General features: G+C 35.1%; 1 protein-coding gene across 9 annotated transcripts; it reads right to left on the bottom strand.

The window, feature by feature from the left end:
• Positions 1–934: 934 nt before the first annotated feature.
• On the bottom strand, positions 935–27,588 carry LOC126841045 (UDP-glucosyltransferase 2-like). 9 transcript variants are annotated; one of them, XM_050577263.1, is made up of 5 exons: positions 12,419–13,610; positions 11,031–11,792; positions 2,785–3,004; positions 1,793–2,012; positions 935–1,719 (listed from the first exon to the last, which is right to left on the bottom strand). In XM_050577263.1, the coding sequence occupies exons 1-5, from the start codon at positions 13,250–13,252 to the stop codon at positions 1,431–1,433; spliced, it is 2,325 nt and encodes a 774-aa protein (XP_050433220.1). In that variant the 5' UTR covers positions 13,253–13,610; the 3' UTR covers positions 935–1,430. The 9 variants fall into 9 exon arrangements, with proteins under 9 accessions (XP_050433220.1, XP_050433224.1, XP_050433229.1 ...); XM_050577271.1 differs by lacking the exons at positions 11,031–11,792; positions 12,419–13,610 and adding exons at positions 25,863–26,740; positions 27,449–27,588 and having other exon boundaries at positions 946–1,719; XM_050577267.1 differs by lacking the exons at positions 11,031–11,792; positions 12,419–13,610 and adding an exon at positions 18,829–19,677 and having other exon boundaries at positions 940–1,719.
• Positions 27,589–27,798: the final 210 nt, after the last annotated feature.

The following is a 27,798-nucleotide window of genomic DNA, read 5'->3' as shown; positions in this document are numbered from 1 at the left end:
CCTAAGTGTTGTTTACGATGCCGGTGAAATGCGGCCAGTATCCTATAAAGTTAAATTTTTGAAAATATCGATACCTAAATGCAGGATAATTTTTTTTGAAGAGATCCACTCATATCTGATTGGATTTAATTAATTTTTAAATTTTTATTTTTTGCATTGTGATCTCGTTACTTTTAAAGTGATAAAAATAATACTATATCACACTCTGTTTGTCCTTAGCTTTAATCTTTAATAACAATAAAAATAATTATCCAAGACTGGTTATCGACCAGTCAACATTTTTGGTAAGTTTAAATTTTTTGCCAAACCAGTAATGTGAAAAAAACTAAAAAAATGTTAACGACAGAACCGCTCATCAACCAATAACATAATTTTGTTGATTATTTTTGATAAAATTATATTTTATAACAATACCCATCCGTTGTCACACCAATAATTAGAACATGAAAATATGTTTTAAATACTTTTAAACTTAATTTTAAATATGTAGTGCACTCTAGTGGTAAAAAAAAAATCTAGTATTGCTTAAGAAAAAATATATTTGAACCTATGACATAACGTTAACGTTAATTTGTCATGAAAATTATATTTTTAATAATATATGTATATTTTTATTTGATTTTTTATTATGATGAATATTTGAAATTAACTTTTTAAGTGTATATCACAGTCCGAACATTTTTTAAATATTATTAAATAGTTAAAATTAAATAAATTATTGCACCCTATTTTTTATGTATTTAATTAAAACTGTTTTTTTTCGTAATTTTAGCAATATCTTTAAAAACATTAAATTACTGGTCTATCTTGACAATATTTTTTTCTAATAAAATACAGACAGTTAATTTGATTTTTTTTCAATATAATATATACTTTTAAGTTAATTCATATATTTTTTAATGAGTACACTTCAAAATATGTCTGAGAACATTTCTAACTGTAACTGCATCTTTAGGGTTCAAAAGTGAAATACTAATTTGACAAATAATAGTAAATATAAAAAATGGTCTATACATAAATACTACTTTTGATTTGAGATTTGTAGTATGATTTTATGTCTATGTATCGCGGAAGCAGTAAACTATAGTGATATTTTACAGTAAAATACCTATATTGGCGACAAACGAAAGGTAAAAATTGTAAAGAATACTTATGTAATATAAATAAAGACCAATATTTTTTAACAACTAATTACATAATTCGTACACCATATATATATATATATATTATAACATTATTGCACATATAAAAATTTAATAACTTATAACTAAATATATAACAATTTTATAGAAATTTTCGGTCGTTCTCGCCATTTTGACCAGACAATCAAGTAAAGTTCAGCTACTATTATTTCGATAGCTTTTTAAACTACACTTGAGTGTTTCAAGTTCAAGCAACGAGAATGGTCGTTCGATGAATTATCAATTTTACTATTCGGCTTTGTGCTTTGTGTTTTTCAACAATTGTCCAGACGCTAAACTGTAAATGAGCTTAAGAACTTTGTACGCAACGTAGCCAGCAATCGACAATGCCAAGAGTAACGCGGCAATTACATCTAGCAGAAAGTATTGGTACCACGTCAGATCCAGGGCGTGTGACCTTAAGTGCGGTGCTCCTTTGTGCCGGATGACGTACTCGGTCCAGTAAACCACAGATTCTGCAGGTGTCATCGGTCGGTCCTTGAACCGCTCCGATGTGATTTTGGCGTTTTCCGCGTACCTGCAAACCGGCAAAATGATAACATTACACGGTGAACTCGGATTGACGAATAACACGTCGGGGTTGTGCTCACGATTTGTTGTTGATCAGTTCGGTAACGGCGTCCAAAAACGGTTTTTTGGTCACTTTCAGCAAATCCAAGGATATGGCCATTCCGGCTTCGACTAAGTTCTCGATGTTTCTCGGTTGGTCGTAGAACAACGGAAATCCCAGCACGGGCACACCGGCGTCCACGGCCTCGTATACACCCGATATACCACCGTGGCTGATGAACAGCTTTACGTTTGGATGCACTGTGGACACAAATATAATTATTGTAATAATTGCACAGTGAAATTTCCACTTTTTACAATATTTTTGTCTGATAGTCACCTAATCGACTATCTACTCCACCTTCGTAACTTTATTTGTTAATAATCAATACAAAATGGCGGATATTTTCCAAAAAAAAAAACGTTGAGTTAAGTTAGGTGTGGAATTTTCATTTCGACTACTTTTAAACACCATTATTCTCCCATTTCACATTTTACTGGCGCAACTCTCAAAATGTATTGTCTTTGATCTTTCTAAGTAGTTCTATCTAATTAATATTTAAAAACTACAATATTGTAGGCACACACTAAATTAAACTGCGCCACTCCCTATATTCTACAAGAAGTATACGTGTTTAATAAATTGGAATTTATAAGAACCAACAAATTGAAGATAAAAAAAACACCATCAATGTGAAATCATTAAATTGATCAATTTTGTTTTGAATACTTAAAATTTTGCTACTCCATTCACCACGTCTTGCCTCCAACACATAACAGGTACTCTACCTCTTCGTTACTATATTTTATAATAATTCTAAGTGTTCTGTAACTGTTTCTCTCAAATGCCTCTTTCCTCCTTCAGCTGCTCCAGTTCAACTCCTAACACTTTTGTAATTTTCGGGAGTCTTTTCTTTCTCGGTACTACCCACAATACCTCTCTGGACACTCATTCATAGCTTTTCTCCAGCCTATAAATACCTTACTTATTAATATGGCATTTATTTTTAAACCCAGTACGAAATATACGTACAAAGTATATCGCGTTGCGGGAACCATTTGCTTGTCATCACATTCGCTGGTTTGTCTTTCATTTCACCTTCGTATTTCCATAGAACTCGTTGTGGAACTTGGGCCAGTGCCTCTTTAAACGCTTTTTGAATATGGTCGGGCAGTGTTGACATCGACACAACCGATCCAAAAGTAAAATAGATAACTCCGTGTGGTGAATTTTCAATGAATTCTAGTATATCCTGCGAACACATGTGGTTTTGTAATTAATCATATGCAAAAAGTATGGTAAAAACATATTGTGACATTAACAAACATTTTCGAATAACATAATATCAATAATTAGTTTAACAAAACATAATATTAAAGTAGATCAATAACATTTTAAACTGTTGTAACAGATGTAAAGTATTCCAATATACAACATTTGGGTTTTGTTTCAATAATAATTAGATAGCATTAATATATAATATAGGTTATCATTAAAAATTTAAAAGTTATACCTAGTAGTTTCTACTGCATTTGCATAGTCAGTAGAGGAGTAAAAACGAGAACAATAGTCTAGATTATTTCTATAAATGAGGAACTTATTAGTTAATATTTTTAAAAAAAATCGGAGATAAAATTGTTTAGCGATATCACCGCTACTTATACCTATTTTATATTGTATAGAAACTAAATAAACACTTTAGTTATTTCTATGGTATGCATGTATAATTTCACTACAGCAACTTGCAATAGCATGAACATTTGAACCGTTTCAAAGATCGGCTTAGCTACGTTATACTATTAAAAAATTTCCGCACTTTAAATATCATATTTTGCTATTTCCTTTTTGTTTACTATCCTATTAGTGTTGTTAATTACTTTTTACAAAAATACAGTCAAAGTTACAGAAATTGTCGATTCATATTTGATTTGATTTCTTAAAAAAAATATTAAAACACTATTAAACTAGCAAATATTTTGTTTTCCAATTTAGTAATTGCTTAGACATCAACGTGATAATTTTGTACTGTACTATTTCTACACTTGAATATTAGTTGCATCAAAACGTTTATATTATACATTTTTTTTGTTTTATTATTATTGTTAAAATCAAACTTATTTGAAAAAGTTCTATAACTGGCAACTTTTTCTGGCAATACAAACTTACTACCAATAATACTATAACTTATAAATTAAACAATTATTTCACTAAAGTTTAATTATTTGTTACGATATTTGTAATAATAATTGAACTATGTACAAATTCGGATCAAAATCAATACCCCTTCAGCTTCACATTGAAATTAAAATAATTTTTTTATACTCAATGGGAATTAATACAACTGTAATATTCATGTTGTTACAATATTTGATTAGCTGCCTAATTATTATCTAATAACATTTTTACACTATAGGTAAATAGTATATTATACTTATACTAGTAGAATACATAATTGTTGTGCAGACGGAATTATTCCGGTGTGGACATTTCTAGAGATTTTTGTGATCGTGGAATACACAGAAAATTATAGGAATGAATCACAGACTATTACAGATAACTGAATATTGTATTTTGTTATTCCCGGGGTTTGCAGCTATCACGACTTTCGGAAATTTCCGGCAATGGTTACCCTAAATGTATTGGTCAGGTCCGATACGTACGGTCGGTATGCCTTTGGTGGCACTCAGGTGTATGCCGCCTATTTGGACCAGGTTCGACGGGAACGGCCTGGGCGGTTCGGTGACGTGATGCGTGTTCTGGAATATGATTGACGGGTTGATGGGCTTGAGGTGGTCGTAGGGGTTTGGGAATCGAGCGCGGTGCACGATTTCGTCGAATTGCATTTGGGCGGCCGCATAGACGTACAGAACGGTGTTGAGAAACCGCTGGACGAACGATTTTGACGGTGACCCGTAATACGAAAATAAATGTGCCACATAAGCGGGATTGGACACGTGGCCGGTGAACGATCGTTCCATGTACGTCAGGGTGGGCGACGGCACCAGGTAGATGATGGGCAGGCCCAACTTGGAAGCCAACGCGTTCACGCAATCCGTGCCGAGTGGTTCGGCGAGCACGGCGTCGAAGTGCATGCCCTGGCCGGCGGTGTCCATGATGTGTTTCATCCGGTCGTGGATGTAGATGGAATCGCATAGCATCTTACCTATGAACACCATCTGCGGTATGAGTTTGATCGGATCCCCGTAATTGGACACTAAGAAGTCGAAGTCCATGCTGAGTTTTATGGGCACCGTGTTGGACAAGTCCACTTCGGTGTAGTTGGCCCGGTCGCCGTCCGGGAACGGCGTGAACACCGTCACCTCGTGTCCGCGGTCCGTCAAAGCCCGCAGCACGGCTCTCACGAAGTTCCAGTGACTTTTGCCCGCGACCGACTCCAACGCCAGAATCCTGAAGCTTTCCACCGGCCGCGGTCCGGTCTGCGCCGACAGGGCGGCCAGCGCGCACAGTAAAGCCGTCGAGTATCTCATTTGTGATTTGCGTCGGTCGGCCGTTCTATGCGGTGCACGTGCAAGCCGGTGTACTAAAACTGCGACTATCTAACCGGATTGGCCGTTCGCGAATGTTACACTTGTGCAATGGACGATCATCGGTTGTCTGCACGGAACACGTTTGTCCGTAAATGCAAGTACAGTAATTATTATTTGTCCACGACTACCTGGTGTATCATTATGTATTTGTAATGTTTCACAAACCACATTAATCACATACCGAACGCACGCGCGTACCCGATCAATGAAAACCAATGTAATTGAGCGTAATACGACCGATATAAGATGGAGAACGGAGCTATCTAAATTAAATAGTTGCATTATAGAGAACACGTGCAATTATAAATTATAATACCATTGTTATAATAATGAAGATTAAAAATCGTAATACAAATAGACAAAGTTATAAATAATGGTTTCACATAAATATGACCTCATGGCCCAACTTATCGTGTTTGTACCTAGTTATGCGAATCGATCGAGTAGGCAGCAAAGACGGCAATTGCAATGGTTAATTATACCAGTGATGTGATTTGGGAAAAATATTTAGGAAGAGTGATATCGTCAGTCTAAGAATTAATTAGTCAGCGTAAAATAATTATTTCTATTTTGAGTACCTACGCAGTCTATAGAATTGATTACGTTATCTGATGACTTATATATCTATAACAGTATTCGTATATAGTAAAAACACTCCGTCATAAACCATATTATAATCAAATAGTTATCAATAAAATAACGCGTGTATTAGTGTATCCCTTATTGGCAAATTATGTAAATATTTCCAGTAAAAGTGTCGTCGAAAACTAATATATGAGCAATAACTTGGTTTAAAAAAAATGGTCATTTCTAATTTTGTTTTTTCATCACTTCAAATAACGGCCCCTACATTTGTATTCTATCAGCCATTTATAATTTAATACCTTTGTCGTTATTATATCTTATCGTGGTCTTGGGTCTCGTTTGTATTTTGGCTTGTCCCGTTTCTAACATAAGAATTAAACGTGTCTGTCGGTTTCTTCCCGCGATTTTACAGCAATAACACAACGCGAAATGATATTTTGTGTAGGCTGTAAGGATGCGAGATAAAACATTATCTATTTTGATTATGGTACTCACGCTTGGAATGGTTCTGGAAGAACTCAAGTGTATGCCGCCGATTTGTATGATGTTCGGCGGCCATGATCTCGACGGTTCGGTCACGTAGTGAGTGTTGAAGAACGTCATCGAGGGCTTGACCAATTCCACGCGGTCGTACAATTCTAGACGTTCGTTTTTCAATTTGGTTTCCGTTTTGGCGAACAAGTATACGGTGTACGCGTGCAACAACAGACTCTTAAACCTGCCGTAAAGCGTTCTGGGCCGGCCAACGCGATCCAACAAATGCGTGATCACCGCCGGATTGGACACGTGGCCGAAAAGCGAGCGTTCCTGGTTGGTGATGACCGGCGATGCGGTCACATGGATCATGGGCAACTTTAGGACGGTGGCCACGTACGACACGCAATCGGTACTGATCAGCTCAACCAGCACGGCGTCGTAATGAGGCCCGCCCGACCTGAGCACCGTCTTCATGCGTTCGTCGGCGTACACGAGGTTGCACATGTACCGCGAGTAATTGACGGTAATCGGCAAAATAGACACGGGCAAAATGCTGTCTTCGAATTGGTTCTTCAACATGGGATTCACGTCCACGCCAATGGTATTGGGCAGCACGTTTGACATGTCCACTTCGGTGTAGTTGGGCCGGTCGCCCTCCGGGAACGGCGTGAACACCGTCACGTTGTGGCCGCGGTCAGTCAACGCCCCTAATACCGCGCTCATAAAGTTCCAGTGGCTCTTGCCCGCCACCGGCGCAACGGCCAGAATTCGCGCACATTCCGTCACCGGCGCAACGTGCCACACGGCCAACGCGCAAAACACGACCACCGTCGACACGGGTCTTACCGACATCTTGGACGACACGGAAAACGCGTTCGGCCGCCCGTCGAGCTTGTCGGCGGTTAACGGTCTGTCCAGTTCAAAGTGCGATCATTCGTTAACGCCCGCCGCACTCGAGTGTTATTGAAAAAATGCCCGCGGAATGACTGGATGAAAAATAAATAACGAGTACTGTTGTTAGAGTATTTATTGTAATTGTCGGTGGGCGATCAATGGGATATTCAACATGGGTCTATAAAAAAAAACATGACATCACTTCATCAAGTAGGTACACCGACCGATCTACGCCAAAGATCTGTGCGTACTGTAATATTGCTTACACTTCAAGCTTAATTATATTTGAACCGCATAAACAACATAATTTTAACATCGAACCTACGCGTCCAACTGTTGGATGTACAAATATAATTACCATATCGATTAAGATTAAAGTTACAATAACATGAATTAAAATGCGGTTTATTCTTATATAATAATAATAATATTGCGTTGATATAATAATTTACTGTTGTACGAAATATCTCGAGAAAAACATTATACAGAATGTAACAATTATGTCGACTATTTTTAACCCAACAATATAAAGCCGGGAAGCGAACGTTGATCTCGACAAAAACGAGATAGTGCGTTTTACATAAAAAAAAAGTTGTGAAATAGTATATACAGTTGTCTCGCATTTATTTATCACTATTGTGATTTTAATTACCCGTTTTTATCACTTAATTCAAGTTTAAACAAAAAGAGGTACGACTCGAAACAGAATACACCTATCGCCTTTTTCAATGGTTATCATATTATGACCAATTATTATTGTTTATAATCAGTTCCGGATCACAGTACTTATAATTTTCATCAGAGAGCGCACAATTAATAGATTAAGCACATCATACAACGGAATAATTACAGTAGGTAGTTAACACAGTAGGTAACGGAGTCCTATTATTATTATTATCATTAACTACTCGTATTAGTTAGAAAATATTTTTAGCTTGGATATACAGTTGAGATAACATTGGTTTTTTAAGGATATGCGGTTTTTTCATGTTGTATGTCTGAACTAACTATATTATCTTTTAACAGATTTTTCCATTTTTTATAGTCTTAGATTTTTCACCAAAGGTATTTAACCAGGTCTTTGACCAAAATTTAAAAGTTCATAATTTTTTCGTCAAAATTAAAGAAAGAACTCTGAAAATTGGCATTATTTAAACAAAAATACACAACACGCTGTATAATACCTAAATGTAATCAAAATTATTTTATATATTTGCATCAAATCCTTTAGAACAATTCTATCATTTTTAGACTGTTATCATAACAAATAACTTTATATGCTTCATAGGCGAAATTTCAATTTTTAACTCGGGGGGGGACTGGAATTAAAAAAAAAATATATATATAAGTAAATATATTTTTGTATTTTAAAATGTTATGCATAACCAAATTTTTTTTGGTTGGGCTATGTCTAGCATTGGGGGGGCTAAGCCCCCCCTAGCCCCTCCGTATTTGCGCCTATTAGGCTTGTGAAAGTCATGACCCTACTGTGCATGTTCTCACTGTGCTGATTTTTATTTTTTATAATCAACAATCGGGTCTAAGCATATTAGCTTTAATGATGAGCTTGTTCGTAAAATAAGCGCCTAGCTGACATGATATTATCATAACCCAGTTTATATAATTATAAATACAAATAAAACAACTGGTATCAGAACAAAATATATCCAATTAAGTAAATATTTTTATATTACACTGCTAATAGTAACTATAAGTATTTATTAAAAATAAACTGTTTATTTAAATTCAGCAGTTTGTAACATTGCCCCCAAAAATGTTAGTAGGTAATCAATAACAATAAAAACAAACGTACACACTATTTTAAGATGCATAAATCCTACATACATTATCAAATTACTAAAATGTATAATATTATCATTTTTATGTAAATAAATAGTCAATGTTGACCGTTGGGACTCAAGGACAAAGGTGCAAAATTATCGTGTTGGTATAAAAATTGTTTAATTACTCTGATTACATGTATTATACTTGGAGTTGAACCTTGCACATTTTTCTCCAAATAACGACATACGTTAAAATATTATAGGTCCTATTTTTTCTAATAGTTACCCATGGGTAACTAATTATGCCCCATTATCATCTTCCGGCATAATGCCATGTTACCAAGGACATATTATATCAAGCCATAATTTAAAGCTAATATGTATTTTAAGTACATTTATTTTTACTTAGCTTACACCGGAGGTACGTTAAAAGACTGAAAGTTAAGAAAAAGGTGACATCTTCCTTTTCAAAGTAATGTAACTCATTCAACGTTTTCAGATTTTAAGCTACCCGACAAAATATAACCAAAATAGTTCTAAATTTGTTTAGCCATAAAGCACCTAAGTGTACTGTATTTAAACAAAAATTGACTGATTGTACTGCCTTTTGACTTTTAAAATACCTACTCTTGAAAAACAATTAAGAACTATAACAAATTTAAAAAAAGTCAATACACACATTATCTATCAACGTACATTACTCAACTGAAATCAGATCATAAACACCGAGCGGTTAACACAAAGTATAAAACTATTTAACCGAGTTATGCTGGGTTGCAAAGTTAATTATTAAATTTAATGGTTCGTTAAAATTTAATCGGCTAATCACAGGCCAACAAATTATGTTTGAGGAACCACTAAGCATCTATTGTTAATAAAACGTGTATGGAACCCGGCATTAGTATATCAGTAATATTCGATCTAAATCGGAGTCAGTGTTAAATTATTATACAAACTAAAGTACATGGATATGCGTGTTTATTTGAATAAAAAAAATAATTAATTTCTTAAAACAGAAAAAAATGTATTTCAGCATATTGTATGTTAGATTAAAATAATTATAGTTTAAAATATGTTTACTTTTTTAAAACATTGTTACGATATTTTTTTGAAATATTCATTTTTTAATTTGCTTTCTAGTAATAGAATATAATTATATATGTTCATTGTGAATGAATTTTACTTAAGACCTAAACATTATTGTAAACGATATACCATTATATTCTTAAATATAATCTAGTTTCAATGTACAACGTTTCTTTTATAGCAACTACATTTTTTGAAAAATGTTGTTTCTTATCTCTAATTATTACGTTTAAGCTTGGAGGAAGGAAACTTATGGCCGGTGGATAATCTAATTTGATCAAAAGTCATTAAACCAAGTTTTAACCATTACAATTGTTCTATTTAAAATAAAATGTTTACTAAAAAGTATAAAAAATTACTAGGTTTCTATTAAATATACGTTTTAGCAGCTAAAAAAAAGTTTATTTCAATAAAAAAAGGTCTTAATCCATAATATTATAGTCTGTAGTAGCTACACTAGTTTCCTAGTATTGCTAGTTAATTAAATGATAATGACTAAATATATCTACTAAAAAATGAGTATAGAAATAGGTTGGTAAGTTAGGTATACATTGAACACCTAACCTAACCTATAGACTTAACGAGTCGATGACACTTACTATTAAGTTTAGTTATCTAAAAATCTAACTTAAATTTTGTGAGTAACTAATACTGTAGTTTAATATTATGTAAAATTATAATAAATGTGTTTTTTTTTGTGTCCAGTACAAAATTTAAAATTAGGATTCAATTTAAATAATTAATTAAGTTAAACAACTTCTTTTTATATTGTTACCTTGTATTCCTATATATACCATGCTACATTATCATGAGCCAATTGGCGTTAATTCAAATAAATAAATATAATATACTATTAGCATACGGTAACATATGCACTTAACGCATCATAACAGTTATTATTCACGGTTGGTATGGGTTTAGGCGAGAATAGATGTATGCCACTGACTTGTATGATGTTTGAAGGCAAGGGCCTAGATGGTTCGGTGATGTAATGGGTATTAGAGAACGTGAGCGATGATACGCCCGGTTGCATATTGTCGAATGGTTGTGGATTGGTTTTCTTTAAGTCGGTCTCGCTGCTCGCCAAAACGTACGACAAGCCCAAGTATAACAATGTGTTGGTCAGCCGATCGCGAAAACAATTGGGCCAGGCGTACCGAGCAATTAAATGAGACGAAACGGCAGGATTTGGCATGTGCCCGTATAGGGCCCGTTCAAGGTACGTGAGCATAACCGAAGGTATAATGTAGATCATGGGCATTTTCAGCGTGGCCGCTACGTAATCCACGCACAACGAGCACACCGGTTCTGTGATTACCAGATCAAAGTGAGCATTTTCGCGTTGGCTTAAGATTTCTATCATGCGGCTGTCGTTGTAGACGATTTTACATATACTTCTCGTTATGTAAGACAAGCCGGAGAACGCACTCAGAGGAGTAGTGAGCAACGTTTTTTTTGACATTTTTTGGAAATCCAAACCGACGTTAACGAAACTTGCGTTGGTCAATTCGATTTCGTTGTAATTCTGACGGTCTCCGTCTGAGTAAAACGTAAAAACCGTCAAGTGATGTCCGCGTTCCGTCAATGCTCGAAACACGCCCCTCAGCACATTCCAGTGGCTAGCCCATTGCCCTGGTACCACTGCGAGTATTCGCGAGCCATCCGCCTCTAGCGCAAAAAAACACGTGACTAAAGCTAGTTTTTTTTCAACTTGTCAAAATCGGACTCGCTTTCCCGTCAGTACAACAACTTTATACCAAAACTCAAAAAAATGTAATAAACAAACATAGACACAACACAAACTAAAACAACATGAAAAACGCTCAGCACATTATATAGTGAACTGTTTTACACTATATTAAACTGTACATTGTTTATTATCTATACAACCATATACGCTCCATTGATAATAGTTAATATTGATAATGACATAACCACTTTAAATAAGAATTACGAACGAAAACAGAAGGTTAAAAACGACTAAGAGTTATCTGTTATATTTAGTCCATGTAATACAACGCGTTAATTACTTAAGAAAATTATCAAAGTTTTGATAATCTATTCAATACATACATTCTGGGTTATACAAAACTTTATTGGTTCCGTAAACCTTTACTGGGCATTCGTAATTAATACAAACTCGATTTATACAACTATTTTAGTATTGTGCGACCCAACATTAAGATAGTTTAGAGTTTGTATTACAATAATAAATAATAGTTGACAAATTACTAATAGATATTTATAACATGATTGGTGTGCACTGATCACAATATATTAGTTAATACTTACGTTTGGTAATGGTTTAGACGAAACCAGATGTATGCCACCGACTCCTATGAAATTTGGGGGCAAGGGCCTAGATGGTTCGGTGATGTAATAAATATTACCAAATGTGAGCGATGATTCGACTGGTTGCATATTATCGAATGGATGTGGATTAGTTTTCTTTAAGCCGTTCTCACTCCTCGCCAAAACGTACAACGAGCCTAAGTATATGAAAGTATTGGTCAGCCGTTCACGGAAAGACTTGGGCCAGGCGTACGGAGCGGTTAAATGAGACGAAACGGCAGGATTTGGCATGTGCCCGTATAGGGCCCGTTCAAGGTACGTGAGCATAACTGAAGGCATTATGTAGATCATGGGCAGTTTCAGCGTGGCCGCTACGTTATCCATACATGACGTGGGCAGTGTTTCCGTGATTACCAGGTCAAAGTGAGAATTTTCGCCTTTGCTTAAGATTTCTCTCATGCGGTCGTCGTTGTAGACGACTTGACATATATTCCTCGTCGTGTTCAACTCAGCGGAAAAAGAACTTATTGGCGTGATGTACCAATTATTTATTTCTTGGAAATCCATATCAACATTAACAGAATATGTCGCGTTCGACAAGTGTACTTCGTTGTAATTCTGACGGTCGCCGTCCACGAAAAACGTGAAAACTGTCACGTTGTGTCCACGATCCGTCAAAGCTCGAAACATACCCTTCAGCACGTTACATTGACTAGTCCAGGGATCTGGTACCACTGCGAGTATTTGCGCGCCATCCGTCTCCAGGAAAATGTGCCACGCGTCTATAGCTAACACCAGAAAGGAGATCGATAATCTAGTTAAGACTACAGACATGGTACTGAAACTATTTTAACTTTATTGCTATCAGTTTATGTATAATTTTGCTGTAAGTTTTTACACAAGAACGAACCAAATTGAAGCTGAAGCCCTGTTTGTTTATTTAATTATTTAAGTCAAAATCACTATCTCGTCAGTACAAACACCTTATACCAAATTTCAATTAATGTCAATCGAACATAGTCAAGAACAACAAAAACTGAAATAACATTGCCAACATTCAGCACAGTATTCGATATTGTACTGTTCTATAAATTATAATATACTCAGTTGTTTATCTATACAACACATCTTTACAAGGTTAATTCTGTAGTATGCATCGTCCCCTCCATGTACATTCGTAATAATTCTAGACTCTATTAATACAACTGTTTAAGAACTGTGCGACCCATCATTAAGATTATTTATTATTATTTATAGTTTATACTGTAACAATAAATAATAGTTGTAGTTTTAATACCTCTGTACAAAAAATGTAACCAAATTTGTATCATTGAATCCGAATATAGCCTCATATTTTGTAGTGTAAGTTACATTTCTTTTTTTTCGCTTCTAAAGTGCTCAAATAGAGTTTAATTATATTGAGTATTTATTAGAAGAAAAAATGGTTTTATAACTCAATTAATATCAAACACTATTATTTTTTTAACTAAAAATTCGAAACCCAATAATAGTAATGTAATTTTAATATTTTCTATTAAAAGAAAATGAATCTGTTTATAAAAGTTAAATATTATTAAATATGTATTTGTATATTAAGCATATAATCTAAGTTTTTTGGTTAGCCAAAGTAAGGTCATTAATATTTAACTACCTATATCTATATTAAAAAATAGATAGTTAATGAATAGTGTCTGATACCATTTGCATAAGAGATGAACACCCATTATTTTACTTTTATGTGTTAATGCGCATTTTATTTAAAAAGATCTGATTGCCATTAAGTTACTTCAGTGTGAAGTAACTGACACTAAAAATATCTTGATAATAAAATAATTTTTTAAAAAACTGCTTCTTATCACGATATTTTAAAATTATCAAGGAAATCTATATTTAAATTAATATTGTAGTAGTTATTGATAATTTACTGATAAATCACACTCGAAACTAGCTGGGTTGACATAAGCTTTTATAAATTAAAAAAAAAATCGTTTAGTGTTTAAAATGATCTTGATATTTAACATGTGTAGTATGCATTAATCACATGAAATTAAATTACACTCACGTCTGGTACAGATTTAGGCGAAACCAGATGTATGCCACCGACTCCTATGATATTTGGGGGCAAAGGCCTAGATGGTTCGTTAATGAAATGGATATTGGCGAACGTGAGCGATTAGACAACCGGTTCCGTATTGTCAAAAGGTTGTGGATTCGTTTTTTTTTAAGTCGGCTTCACTCCTCGCTAGACCGTACATCCAGCTTATGTATAATAATGTGTTGGTAAGCCGATCACAAAAAGACTTGGGCCAGGCGTACCGAGCGGCTATATGAGACGAAACGGCAGGATTTGGCACGTGCCCGTGCAAGACCCGTTCAAGGTAAGTGGTGATAGCTGAAGGCATTATGTTCAGCGTGGCCGCTACGTAACCCACGCACAATGATCACACTGGTACCGTGATTATCAAGTCAAAGTTAGAATTTCCGCCTTTGCTTAAGATTTCTTTCATGCGGTCGTTGTTGTAGACGACTTTACACATGTTTCTAGTCTTGTACAACGTGATGGTTGTGGGCGTGGTGATCCAATGTGTTATTTTTTTGAAATCCAAACCGACGTCAACGGAACTTGCGATAGACAAGTCGATTTCGTGGTAATTTTTACGGTCTCCGTCAGCGAAATACGTGAATACCGTCACGTGATGTCCACGATCCGTCAAAGCTCGTAACACGCCTCTTAACAAATTCCAGCTGCTAGCGCCGGGTATTGGCGCCACTGCGAGTATTCGTGCGCCATCTGCTTCCAGAGAAGTGTGCCACGTGGCTACAGTCAACACCAAAAAGGTCATCGATAATCTAGTTGATACCACTGACATTGGTTTTGCAGCAGCTTCGAATATGCTTAATATGACAAACTATTGGCGTTTTGAAAGTATTACGTTAACAGTTTTATTTTGAACAAATCCGGGTTACCGTTATTAATTAAATTCAGTATTCGTTTTTGCTTCAGCTTACATAACGAAAACCTCAAAGAACAATAAAAGGACGAACGGACGTAGATAATAAAAACACTAACTATAACAATACTTCAGTCAGTTACACTTAAAATATTGTGGATTTTATAACATACTATACAATAATGATACTATAGTTTGTGTGATTTTGTTTTCTCTCTATAACAGTTATAACGAAAAATATAGTGAACATTTGGTGTTATCTGGGTACACCGATTGTCCGTACGTAATTAATTACAAACTTATGTAGATAATCAGTCATAATTAGAAAGGTGAGCAATTTATACGTTGATAATATAGTAAATCATGTAATTAGTTACTATATATTCATTATGATTCGCAGATGATCGTTGGACTGTCTATGTAGTGCTTGAAGTGTGATAATCCGGTAGAGGAACGTTGATATTAAGTTTATAATCCAGCGTTCCTTAGTGTTAGAATGAATAGCATTGAGGAAACACTCTTTAATTTACAAAAAATGGAAGGTGTCATCTATTTTCATCTTTCTTTCACAGTTTAATTACAGTAATTATTATACAATAGTTGTATTCATAATATCCCTGTGGTTAGAGGAGAAAGAATTCTACCAAGGTCCTCGCTCCTGTCGTAAAAGGCGACTAACGTGACGTAGAGCCCTCCGATAAGTGGCCTTCAGACAGGTCACTTCTTCTTGAGACACACCTTCTCCGGCCCGCGATTAGCACCTAGTGCTACTAGTCGGTCCACAGTCGTAGGGGATCCCCTTCGGGGCTAACCACTAAAGCCAAGGAACACCTAGTTGTATTCATAAATTATATTTAAATTTTTTATAAAGGTAATTTTCAAAATGTTTTGGCAATATTTTAAACATATATGTATTATTATAGTGATTAAAGGTCTTGGTAATTAAAAAAATATGAAATTTAATTATTTTATATGTCTTGTATAAAATAGTGACAGCTAATATAAGGGTCTTAGCTAAATGAGGCACCGACTGTATCAACTTGGACGATCTATTATAACATGACCAAAGGCCGGGCACCTATCTTTCATTGATTACAATTAACAAATCTTTCCTATACAACGAATTTTTTTTAAAATAAAAATTGTTATTACTCACGTCCGGTATTGGTTTGGATGAAGACAGATGTATGCCACCCACTTGTATGACGTTTGGGGGTAAATGCTTAGACGGTTCGGTAATGTAATGGGTGTTGGCAAACGTGAGCGATGATATGACCGGTTCGACGTTGTCGAATGGTTGTGGGTCAGTTTTTCTAGCGAGCGATTCGCTGTTCGAAAGAGCGTACAACGAATTCAAGTGCAACATAACGTTGTCGAGCCGTTGGCGAAAACACTTCGGCCAAGCGTGCCGAGCAATTATGTGAGACGAGACTGCGGGATTGGGCACGTGCCCGTAAAAGTCCCGTTCCAAGTGTGCACTCAAAGGCGATGGGACAACGTAGATCATGGGCCGCTTTAGAATGGCCGCTACGTAACTCACGCACGATGAGAACAAAATTTCGGTGACGATCAGGTCATAGTCTGAGTTTTCGCCTTTGCTCAATATTTCTTTCATGTGGTCGTTGTCGTAGACGATTTTGCAATAATGTCGCGTCTTGTTCATCATGATTGGCAAAATACTCGTGGACGCGAACCAGCTACTTAAGGATTGGAATGTCAAGCCGATACTCAAGAAATATTCGGCCGATATATCCACTTCCGTGTAGTCCTGACGATCGCCGTCCGGGAGTGGCGTGAACACCGTCACATGATGTCCGTTGTCCGTCAAAGCCTTAAGCACAGCTCTCATAAAGTTCCAGTGGCTTTTACCAGGCACTGGGGCCACTGCGAGTACTCGTGCACATTTTACTTCTGTCACAAAACGCCACACGATCACTACCGACACGCCCAAAACGATCAACCCCCTAATCGCGACCATAACTAACACGACCCTTAGTGTTTAGATAGTCATATACGTTTAACCGGTCAACGCACAACGTTTGTACCGAGTCTGACCAATCTTATGTAATTGATACAGCTATAACTAAAACGTTTTAAAGACAAACTCTAATACACACACTATTTGTTTTATAATTGTGATAATCCCCCCTCCCACAGGCTTTAATAGTGTATCAAATCAGTTGACTAAGCGGGAATCTCTATAAAAGCCACTTAAGCGATAGCAAATAGTTAATATTATTTACCACATGTACTTGTTGCATTTCACAGGTGGTGTACACAAACGTTCTAATAGGAGGGATTAGTAACAAATTATTATAACTGAAATTGATAAAATCACTTTCAAATAAATGTTTTGATGCGTATTTGTTGGTAAGCAGCCATTATCAATAATGTCCTTAAAATTGTATTTTTAGTATTACTGTGGATACGATTAGGGTTGGTCGTTTGTCGATAATAATTTGCGTTACCGTATTTAGTATAATGAAATAATTTTTCAGAAACTTGTGACTGTCCATTGAGTTGATTCATAGTACGACCAAAGTGTAATTTTCACCTCATTTTGGTGTTTTAATATAAAAAAATGTTGACTACAGATTATTAAGACAATTTTTATAGTCCCACACTAGATCTATCTTCTGTCTAATTTTCAAGTCTTAACTCTTAAAAGTTTGCTGGAAAAAGAGAAATTAAGGGAATTTTTCTACCTAGGGAAAAGGTTTTTAAAATATGTTTTCAAAATAAATCTATTAAAATTTATCTGAGGAATATTTCATAAAATATTGAAATTAATTTTACTATTTTTAAAAAAGTTATAGCGCGCCGTAATTTCAAGTTGAAAAATATATAAATTGTTTGTAAGTTTTCTCTATTTTAAAGGAAAAGGGTACCAGATATGATTTATAATCTGTAGAGTTATTACATAAAGGTATCGATTCAGGGCTTTAGAAGATATCGTGCGTAGAGACAAAAAAAAAATTAAAACACATCAGTAAAAACTATAATATCTTAGCTAAGCATCGTAGTTAAAGAAATCCTCATAAAACAATTTTATCATATTTTATAATAGAAGGGGAAAATGTGTAAATTAATTATTTGTCAACTATATACATGTTTAACCTAGTTTGTCTTTTGTAAATATAATATACAGTCAAAAGTAACATATTGATTACTCCGTGTGAAAAATCATCGACTTATGAGCTTTTGATTTTTTAGGAATTTGAAAGTAATTTTGTAATTACGAGCTTTAATAAAATTACATTTTTTGCTTATCTTGTAAAAATTGATAACATGAACTTATGAGGTTTTATTATGTATCTATTGGTATATTACCCTGTTTATGTTAAATTGAAAAAAAAAAAAGGTTTAATTCGCTTTCAACTATTACACAATTCGATCTAAAAACAACAGTTTTATATTCCTAGCATAATATATTATGTTTAGCTAAACGCTTTGACTTACGTCTGTTATGGACTTGGGCGAAGACAAATGAATGCCGCCTACTGGTATTACGCACGAGGGCAATGGCCTGGACGGTTCGGTAATGTAATGGATATTGACGAACGTCAGCGACGGTATGACCGGCCCGATATTGTCGAATGGTTGTGGATTTGTTTTCCTAAAGTCAACGTCGCTCCGTGCCAGAACATACAAAGAGGCCAAGTACAGCATAACGTTGTCGAGCCGTTCGAGAAAAGACCTCGGCCAAGCGTACCGAGCGGTCACGTGTGAGAAAACGGCGGGATTCGGTACGTGCCCATAAAATGCCCGTTCAAGATACGTTTTCGTGGGCGACGGGACCACGTAGATCATGGGCAGTTTCAGTTTGGCCGCTACGTAATCCACGCACGACGACATCTTTGATTCAGCGACAATCAAGTGGTAGTCCGAGTTTACGCCTATGTTCAAGATATTTTTCATGTGGTCGTTGTTGTAGACGACTTCACAAAATTGTCGCGTCATATTCATCATGATGGGAAACCCCGAAGATATTGTTGTAAACATTCTCATCCATTCCAAGAAGTTCATGCTGACTTTGATCGGCATATCGTTTGACAAGTCTATTTCAACATAATTCCGACGGTGACCATCCGGGAACGGCGTGAAAACCGTCACATGATGTCCGTTGTCCGTCAACGCCCGAAGTACAGCTCTCATAAAGTTCCAGTGGCTTTTACCAGGCACTGGAGCCACTGCGAGTATTCGCACACATTCCGACTCGGACGCTAAAAACATTGCAACAGCTATGGCCAATACGCAAAGGAAGACCGAAAATCTAGTTTTGACTACCGACATTGGTAATGTTACTCAATACTGCGACGCACCGTCACTGGTATATAATAAATGCCTCGCTTAAAGCTTGTTTGTTTTTATACTAAACTCTTACAAAAAAAGGCGTTGCTATTATTTAATTTAAACGAATAGAAATCAAAGTCCGTTAATCAATATCAGGAAAACAAAACAGAAAACAACTATTACGAGTATATTGAAACTAATAATATTGTCATTGATTTTTATAATAGATAGTTTTAATATTTTTTTGTAGTCTCACAGACTTTTTACAGGGTGATTTTTTTATCACGGGCCAGTCAATATCTCACTGGGTTTAATATTAATAATTTAATTTTTTTTTCACAGTGTTTTTATATAATGTGATCTCAATTTTCTATAAATTATTATATTTCTACCCCCCTCCCCAACAAGTTTTTTTGATAGCAACTTTTGAAACTTAAATAGTAACGTATATATTTTTAAACTTTTTAAATTAAGAATATTTCACTAAAAATGTTGATTGATTGAAACGAGTTTTGAACAATTATTTTTAAAGTTATAAGAGTTTAAAAGTTAGGACAGGGGGGGAAGTGCGCGCAGATAAAAATAATACTACACTGCACCTTTTTTTTTTATAGATATACTGGGCTTTAGAAAAGCCGTTCACCCGTTAATGCTTGTCTAAGAATGAGTGACCATCTATTATCTAACACGCCAAAAAAAAACAAAAAATAATAGCAAATGATTACAAAGAAAGTAGCATTTCTTAAATGTTCTGAAATGAAATGTGTTCTCATAATTAAACGCTTTTTAAAATAATTATTACCACCCAATTGTTGTTATGGATTCGTAAAGAATTATGTCTATGCCACTTTAAATAGGTATGTGTGTTTTAATTATGCGACTTCGCGCTGTTACTTACGTCTGGTATTGGTTTAGGTGATGGTAGATGTATGCCACCTACGGGTATAACGCTCGGTGGTAATGGCCTGGACGGTTCGATAATATAATGGCTGTTGATGAACGTTAGCGAAGATATGACCGGTCCGACGTTGTCGAATGGTTGTGGATTCGTTTTTATTGCAAGAGACTCGCTGTTCGAAAGAATATACAACGAATTCACGTACAATATAACGTTGTCGAGCCGTTGGCGAAAAGACTTGGGCCAAGCGTACAGAGCAAACAAGTGGGAAGAAACGGCGGGATTGGGCACGTGCCCGTAGAATTTGCGCTCCATGAACGTTATCATGGGCGACGGCACCACGTAGACCAGAGGTAGTTTGAGCGTGGCTGCCAGATAATCCACGCACGACGAGCACATGGGTTCGGTCACGATCAGATCGTAGTCTGAGTTTTGGCCTTTGCTCAGGATTTCTTTCATGCGATTGTTGTTGTAGGCGACTTCGCATCCGTGCCGTGACATACTCACCAGTAATGGACAAATGGTCGTGGGCGCGCTGAAAAAATTCGAGAACTCTTGGAAGTGCAAGCTGACTTTCGTTTCCATTTTGACCGACAAATCGACTTCAAAATAGTTCCGACGGTGGCCGTCCGGGAACGGCGTGAAAACCGTCACATGATGACCGTTGTCCGTCAGCGCCTGAAGTACAGCTTTCATAAAGTTCCAGTGGCTTTTACCGGGCACCGTGGCCACTGCGAGTATTCGCACACATTCCGACTCGGACGTTAAAAACATTGCAACAGCTACTGTCAACACGCAAAGGAAGACCGAAAATCTAGTTTGGACCACCGACATTGGTAATGTTGCTCAATACTATGACGAAACGTTACTGGTATTTAGTACTTAATAGATGTCTCGTTTGAATCTTGCCCGTACAAAAAATTCCTTGGTGTTTAAACGAGTAAAAATCAAAGTCCGTTTGCGCACTATTCTATTATGTCTGGCATTAATTTTAACTATTAGCCGTAGAAAATAAATTGCATTGAACTTTAACTACGAATTAAGACGCTTACATATGCTATCTAAGTCAAATGAAGTGAAAACAAAGTCTGCATACCTATTGATAAAATTTATTACCCTAATCATACTCACTCACTCATTAGTATTGTTTAGGATGTTTTTGTAATGAGATTACTTAAATGATTTAACGATAATGTTTCATTATTTTAATTTAATTATATTTCAAAATCATGTAAGTATACATATATTTATTTGTTTAAATTTTCATTTTATCGGAGTTGAACGCCAAAGAACATTATAAAAAATATCTGATAATTAGATGTCGACTATAATCAATAATCAAACAGTTCGGTCGACCTACAAATTTAAAAAAACTTCGAATTGATGAAATATCGAGTATAGCTTTCGTTTGCCATTTGCTAGGGAACCCAAATTTGTTTTCTAGAAAAACTCGACTCGTGTCATTTGGTTGAGTAGGGCGATATATTTCAAAACATCACTAAAGTACACTAAAGAATGTAACGGGCCGAGAAAGTCTTATCAGTAAAAACTGTTCACAAATTGTAATCTTTATGAAATTATGTCAATATGGCTTTCAATATGTTAAAAGTAGTTTGATAAATTGGAAAATAATTTAACTCGATAAAAAAAGTTTAAAACAAAGTTTGTTTGACCTAATCATTCTTCACAAGACAGATAAAATCTGTTTGTTTTGATAAAGTTCCTGCTTATAAACTCGATAAAACAGCTTGTGTTTAATTTGTTAAATTTTTTTCCGATCCAGAAATTAAATATTTTATTTATTATATTAAATAAAAATATTTATTAAACATGTACTTACAAAGTATTGTTAAAATAATATGGTGTCGCATAATGCATAATGAATATAAACATAATGCATAACCGCGTAATGCATGCAAGTAAAATGATTCAATATGGTAATACTTACTCCTGGTATTGGTTTGGACGATGGCAGATGTATTCCGCCTACTGGTATAACGTTGGACGGTAAAGGCCTGGACGCTTCGGTGATGTAATGGATGTTGGCGAACGTGACCGACGGTATGACCGATCCGACGTTGTCGAATGGTTGTGGATTCGTTTTTATCGCGAGAGACTCACTTTTCGAAAGAATATACAACGAATTCACGTACAATATAACGTTGTCGAGCCGTTGGCGAAAAGACTTAGGCCAAGCGTACAGGGCAAACAAGTGGGAAGAAACGGCAGGATTAGGCACGTGCCCGTAGAATTTGCGCTCCATGAATGTTATCATGGGCGATGGGACCACGTAGACCTGAGGTAGTTTGAGCGTGGCTGCCAGATAATCCACGCACGACGAGCACATGGGTTCGGTCACGATCAGATCGTAGTCTGAGTTTTGGCCTTTGCTCAGGATTTCTTTCATGCGGTTGCTGTTGTAGATGATTTCGCAGTAATGACGCGTCATGTTCATAATGACGGAGAAAGCAGTCGCAGGCGTGATGAAAAAGGCTTGGATATCTGTTAAGCTCATGCCGACTTTTATGGGTGTTTCGGCCGACAAGTCCACTTCCGTGTAATTTTCCCGGTCGCCGTCCGTGAACGGGGTGAACACGGTCACCTGATGTCCGCGATCCGTCAACGCCCCGAGCACGGCCCTCATGAAATTCCAGTGGCTCTTGCCGGCCACCGTCTGGACGGCCAGGACGCGTGCGCCACTGGCCACGGGAGTGTGGCACGACATGCACGCGACGGCCATTAAGAACAAAGCCGTGGACAACGTTGTCACGCATCTTCGCCGCCTGAAAAATGGTACCACGGTAGCCATGACGAAATTAAATAGACCGGTCAAGCCACCTCAAAAAGTATAGTGTTGTACTGAAGTCATACAAACAGTCATCTAAGCTCTTTTATGCATTTTCCCACCCGTCGTTTCAACAGTAGTACCTAATATTGCTAAATATATAATGTAATATGTACACAATTTTTATATTTTTATAAGTATATATATATATGTATGTATTTTGCGGTATAATTAAATGCATTAGTCATTAAAACATGCCAATTTAGCACAGATGTGCTATTAATGACATTGTGCTATTACTTATATATCGCGTGCGAGGTCGTTCAATGCACAATTACAGTAGTAAGTATGTACAGAGTTATTAGGTACAACCTATAATATTATGTCATTTAATTGTTACAACATCATAAACACAAGGTCCAAGGATTTATTTGAATAATGTCCAGGAAAACCATCGCATAAATATGTTTGATCGCGTGTGTGTTGGTAATATCAAGAAAAATTACCAACACAGATATAAGATTTTAGACAATTCGAATGTCGTGTGTTCTAAACATTGATTATTCGTTAAATTAACTTTTAAAGGATTTTTGAGTTTTTTTTAAGAACTGTTTGTAGTTCTTCATAAAAAAACAGTATAGTAGATACGAAGTATGGTGAGATCAGGCAGCCAAGAAAATGCAAAATATTCTGGCTGAGAGTGAGGATTACTGTATAATCATAGTTCTTGGTTTTTACCAAATAATACCCAAAATAAATTAAGGATTATTTTAACTTCTTTTCGGAAATTTATATACCAGTCAATATTAAGGATACGTTTATCTGTTTTAATACAAAAATTTAAGACTTTTTGAACTTTTGGCCAAAAAAAAATAGGACTTGTAAAAACGTTTCGGTATTCAATATCACACTCTGTAGGAGCAAACTACAAGAAGGGTTCTAAGAATACATTTATTTTTATTTTTTCTTATCCAAAAATGTTGTGGTTTACCGTATTTATGTACACAATAAATTTGCTAACAAAACAATTATTATTCTAAAATCTTTACTGAAAATTTATCTTTTACATGTCACATAACACAGTAATATATTTATTACCAACGTAAAATTCACGGATAATAATTTCTAACCCCCCCCCCGTAATGTTTAAATAATAATTTGATTTGTTAAAAAAAACTTTTCTTTTAAAAAACATACAAATTATGGGCCAAATTTGTTTAAAGAGTAATGGTAATGTCGAAATGTAAAAATAAAATGGTCATGTGGCAAAGGGTCTAAAAGAAAAACCACACAACTGTTATGCGGGCCTATGACCACAAGGTTACCGAAATAAATAAGTGATGATTAAACAGTATGATTTAGAATAAGAAGTAAAATTAAAACAGAGGGTGGTACAATAGTACGTACAGATGAATAGCAAAACAAAACAACGACTGAATCAAGGGTACCGGATGACGCGGGGGGGAGAGGGTCGTTGGTCACGTGTCTTCAGGTGTCACGCTAAACCCTTGGTCAGCACATTCCAGTCGGCCGACACAATGTACTCTATATAGTATACAATATTACACTTAACAGAATATTAAGGGGTTCTTAACACAACATTGTAGTATCAATACCGGCTCGGAACCGCATAAGATATAATAATATTTAATGCGTATTGTGTGATATATTCTAATATATATATATATTAATAAACTATAAGAAATAAATCAATGTTATCCTTATGCCCTTATCGGCTAACCTTAACTATTAGAAATAAATTATTATTGAAACCTTGGTGAGGTATTATTGATTCTGAAAGTAGTTCTAGTTTTTTTATTATAGTAAAAAATGTTCCGACTTTATTTTACCAACTATAGTGCATTATTACCACTTCCTAAAAGGTGTGGATTTTTTCATTACCTTTCATTTTGAGATACCTTGTGTAATCCTTAAGCATGAACATTTTTTCAAAAACATGTAGACACACATTTTTTTTATTAAGGAATACCGACCAAAACTTAAACTAAACTGTACAGTATTTTTTATAAGGTTGTATAGTGATTACTCATTGTGATTTTTATTGATATTTTTTTTTTGGCTTCGATTTTGTTTTCATGCATGCAGGTCATAAATTTAACGTAAAACATTCTTTTTTTTTAATGTTTTGTAATTATTTTCAAATATTTTTGTAAATTTGCTTACAATATTATAGATTTTCCATTTCATCAGTGTAAAAATTTTAAGAATTTTTCTCAACTTTTAATGTTATTACTATATTCTCAGAAAAGTTTAAAAAGTCTCTAGTTTTTTTTTATTATTATTATTAAAACGAACTGAAGTCTTTTATTGAGAAAACCACAAAATGTTGTAATTATATTTTATAATCGAGTTTGTCATCGAAGTGTTTATTTTATCACTTTCAGTTATTGAACTTTTTATAGAACTGTGACCTTCCGTCCTTAATATGTTCTGTCCCCACTAGGCTGTTTTTTTTAAATAACGGTAAATTAAAAAAAAACACTGAACTGTACATACTTGAGGCAATGGCTTGGACGTCGTCAAATGAATGCCTCCGATCTGGATCAAATTTGTTGGAAATTTTCTTGGCGGTTCGGTAACGTAATGTGTATTGGAAAACAATAACGATGGCGCTTCAATGATATTGCCCGAGTCTGATAATTTTTCGGGTACATCTTCGAACACTCTCACCACGTCAATATACCAAGTGGCCAAAGAACTCTTCAGAAGTAGTGCTGTATTGGTCAAACGTTCGATGAAATAGTTGGGTGTACTTTGTTTAAGGAATAAATTCGGTTCGAAAGACGGATTTGATCTTGTGCCGAAAAGTTTAGGTTCTTTCCACGCGAACGTCGGAGACGCTATCACGAATATCTGAATCGGACTTAGGCTGGACCTGAGTTTTGTGTAACACAAGCTTTCGGCTTGCCGATATTCAGAAATGATAACATCAAACTGTTCTGTGCCGTCAAGAATATGGTGAATAGATTTCATTTTATACAGAGCGTTGCAAAAGTTTCTATTGGTTTTGTAAGTAATCGAAACGGCTTTTTCAGGCGAACCGAACACGTCCATGGACGTGTTCAGGTCTTGAGCTACATGCATGGGAAGGCATTGAGAAGTATCGAATTCTGTATAGTTTACATTGTTGCCCGTCGGGAATGGCGTTAATACGGTCACTTGATGTCTGGTAGATAATGTTTTCAGTAGAGGATGAAAAAAATTCCAATGCGATTTCAACGCAACAGGTTCTACAGCCAAAATTTTGGCGCCATCGATTGTGATAAGAAAACGAGCAAACAAGATTAGAATCCGACAAATGGCAGTCTTCATAGTCTACTGCGGAAACGACCCCAAGGTTGTGATATACGTCATTAGGTAATTACAATTACCAACTGAAACATATATTAAGAACCGGATAATTAAAATTAGTCTGAATTAGACAAGTTTTAGTCGCCATGAACATTTTAAACCTAATTTTTATAATGATTTATATGTATAAATATTTACTTATAAAATTATAATAAATATTATTTTTTTTATAATGAATTATAATTTGTACTGTAATTGCTCAATTGTTGCAATTTCTAAGTAAATTGGTTAGCCAAAGTTCTAAATAAAGTAACTAGATAATATTTATAATTGGTGGTCTGATCATTAAAGGTACTCAAACTAATATGCATTACATTTTATTTTATGAAGAGAAACAATCTTTATAATATTAATGTATAAATATTGGTTCTAGAACTACTAATCACGCTCTACAACACAATTTAAAAACAAATTTTCTTTCTGATTCAGATTTTTTTCTGGCCAAATCTGGATTTTCACTAACGCATCAAGTACTATTTTAATTCTTCTTAAAAATTATAAACAACTTAAAAAATTAAAAATAGAATCCACTTATATCCTTTTCTGTTAAAAAAATCAATAACATTTTCGAATTTAATTCAGAGATAAATGGATACTAAATTCCCAAACAAAATTTAAAAAGTAGTTTTACTATGGTTCTAGTTCTAAAATTTTAAAAATGTTGTTGTATAGCATTATTAGTGTGATCTTAATAAAATAAAAATAGAAATACTAATAAAGCTACGACTTACTTTTAATACTTGGTTGTACTACTTAGTCCAGTGTGAATTGTATAATTCAAAAAAGTAAACTAACGTACAACTTTGAAGAACCTCTCGAACCTTGCGTCAATATTATATTATGATACTCTCACACGTGTACAGCAATAATAAATAAATGTGCAATGTCATAGAAGTTATAACTAATCATATCATGACTATTTATTACGCTGTTCATAAAACTGAATCGAAGATTATTTTTAAATAATAAAAATTGCATAACGCACTTAAGTATGTCACAAAAACAAGCCATATGGTTTTACGAATATTTGTGATAATTTTACAAGTAGTTACTTAACGATTAAATTATTAATTAACATTAA

The sequence above is a fragment of the Adelges cooleyi genome, unplaced genomic scaffold, assembly GCF_023614345.1.
Source record: "Adelges cooleyi isolate 19-005CV unplaced genomic scaffold, UGA_ACOO_1.1 ACOO_flye_CR_arks_rails_tigmint_CR_PRNA_376, whole genome shotgun sequence".
Lineage (NCBI taxonomy): Eukaryota > Metazoa > Arthropoda > Insecta > Hemiptera > Adelgidae > Adelges > Adelges cooleyi.
This window is presented reverse-complemented; position numbering and strand designations above follow the sequence as displayed.

What these genes read in the sequence shown, in the direction of transcription:
- LOC126841045 (XM_050577263.1), bottom strand. Translation starts at nt 13,252, where the DNA reads ATGTCTGTAGTCTTAACTAGATTATCGATCTCCTTTCTGGTGTTAGCT. An exon ending in CGTCTAAACCATTACCAAAC is followed by an intron (nt 11,793 to 12,418) that starts GTAAGTATTAAC and finishes TTTGCGCTAGAG; the next exon opens with GCGGATGGCTCGCGAATACT. An exon ending in GAACTGATCAACAACAAATC is followed by an intron (nt 1,720 to 1,792) that starts GTGAGCACAACC and finishes GCCGGTTTGCAG; the next exon opens with GTACGCGGAAAACGCCAAAA.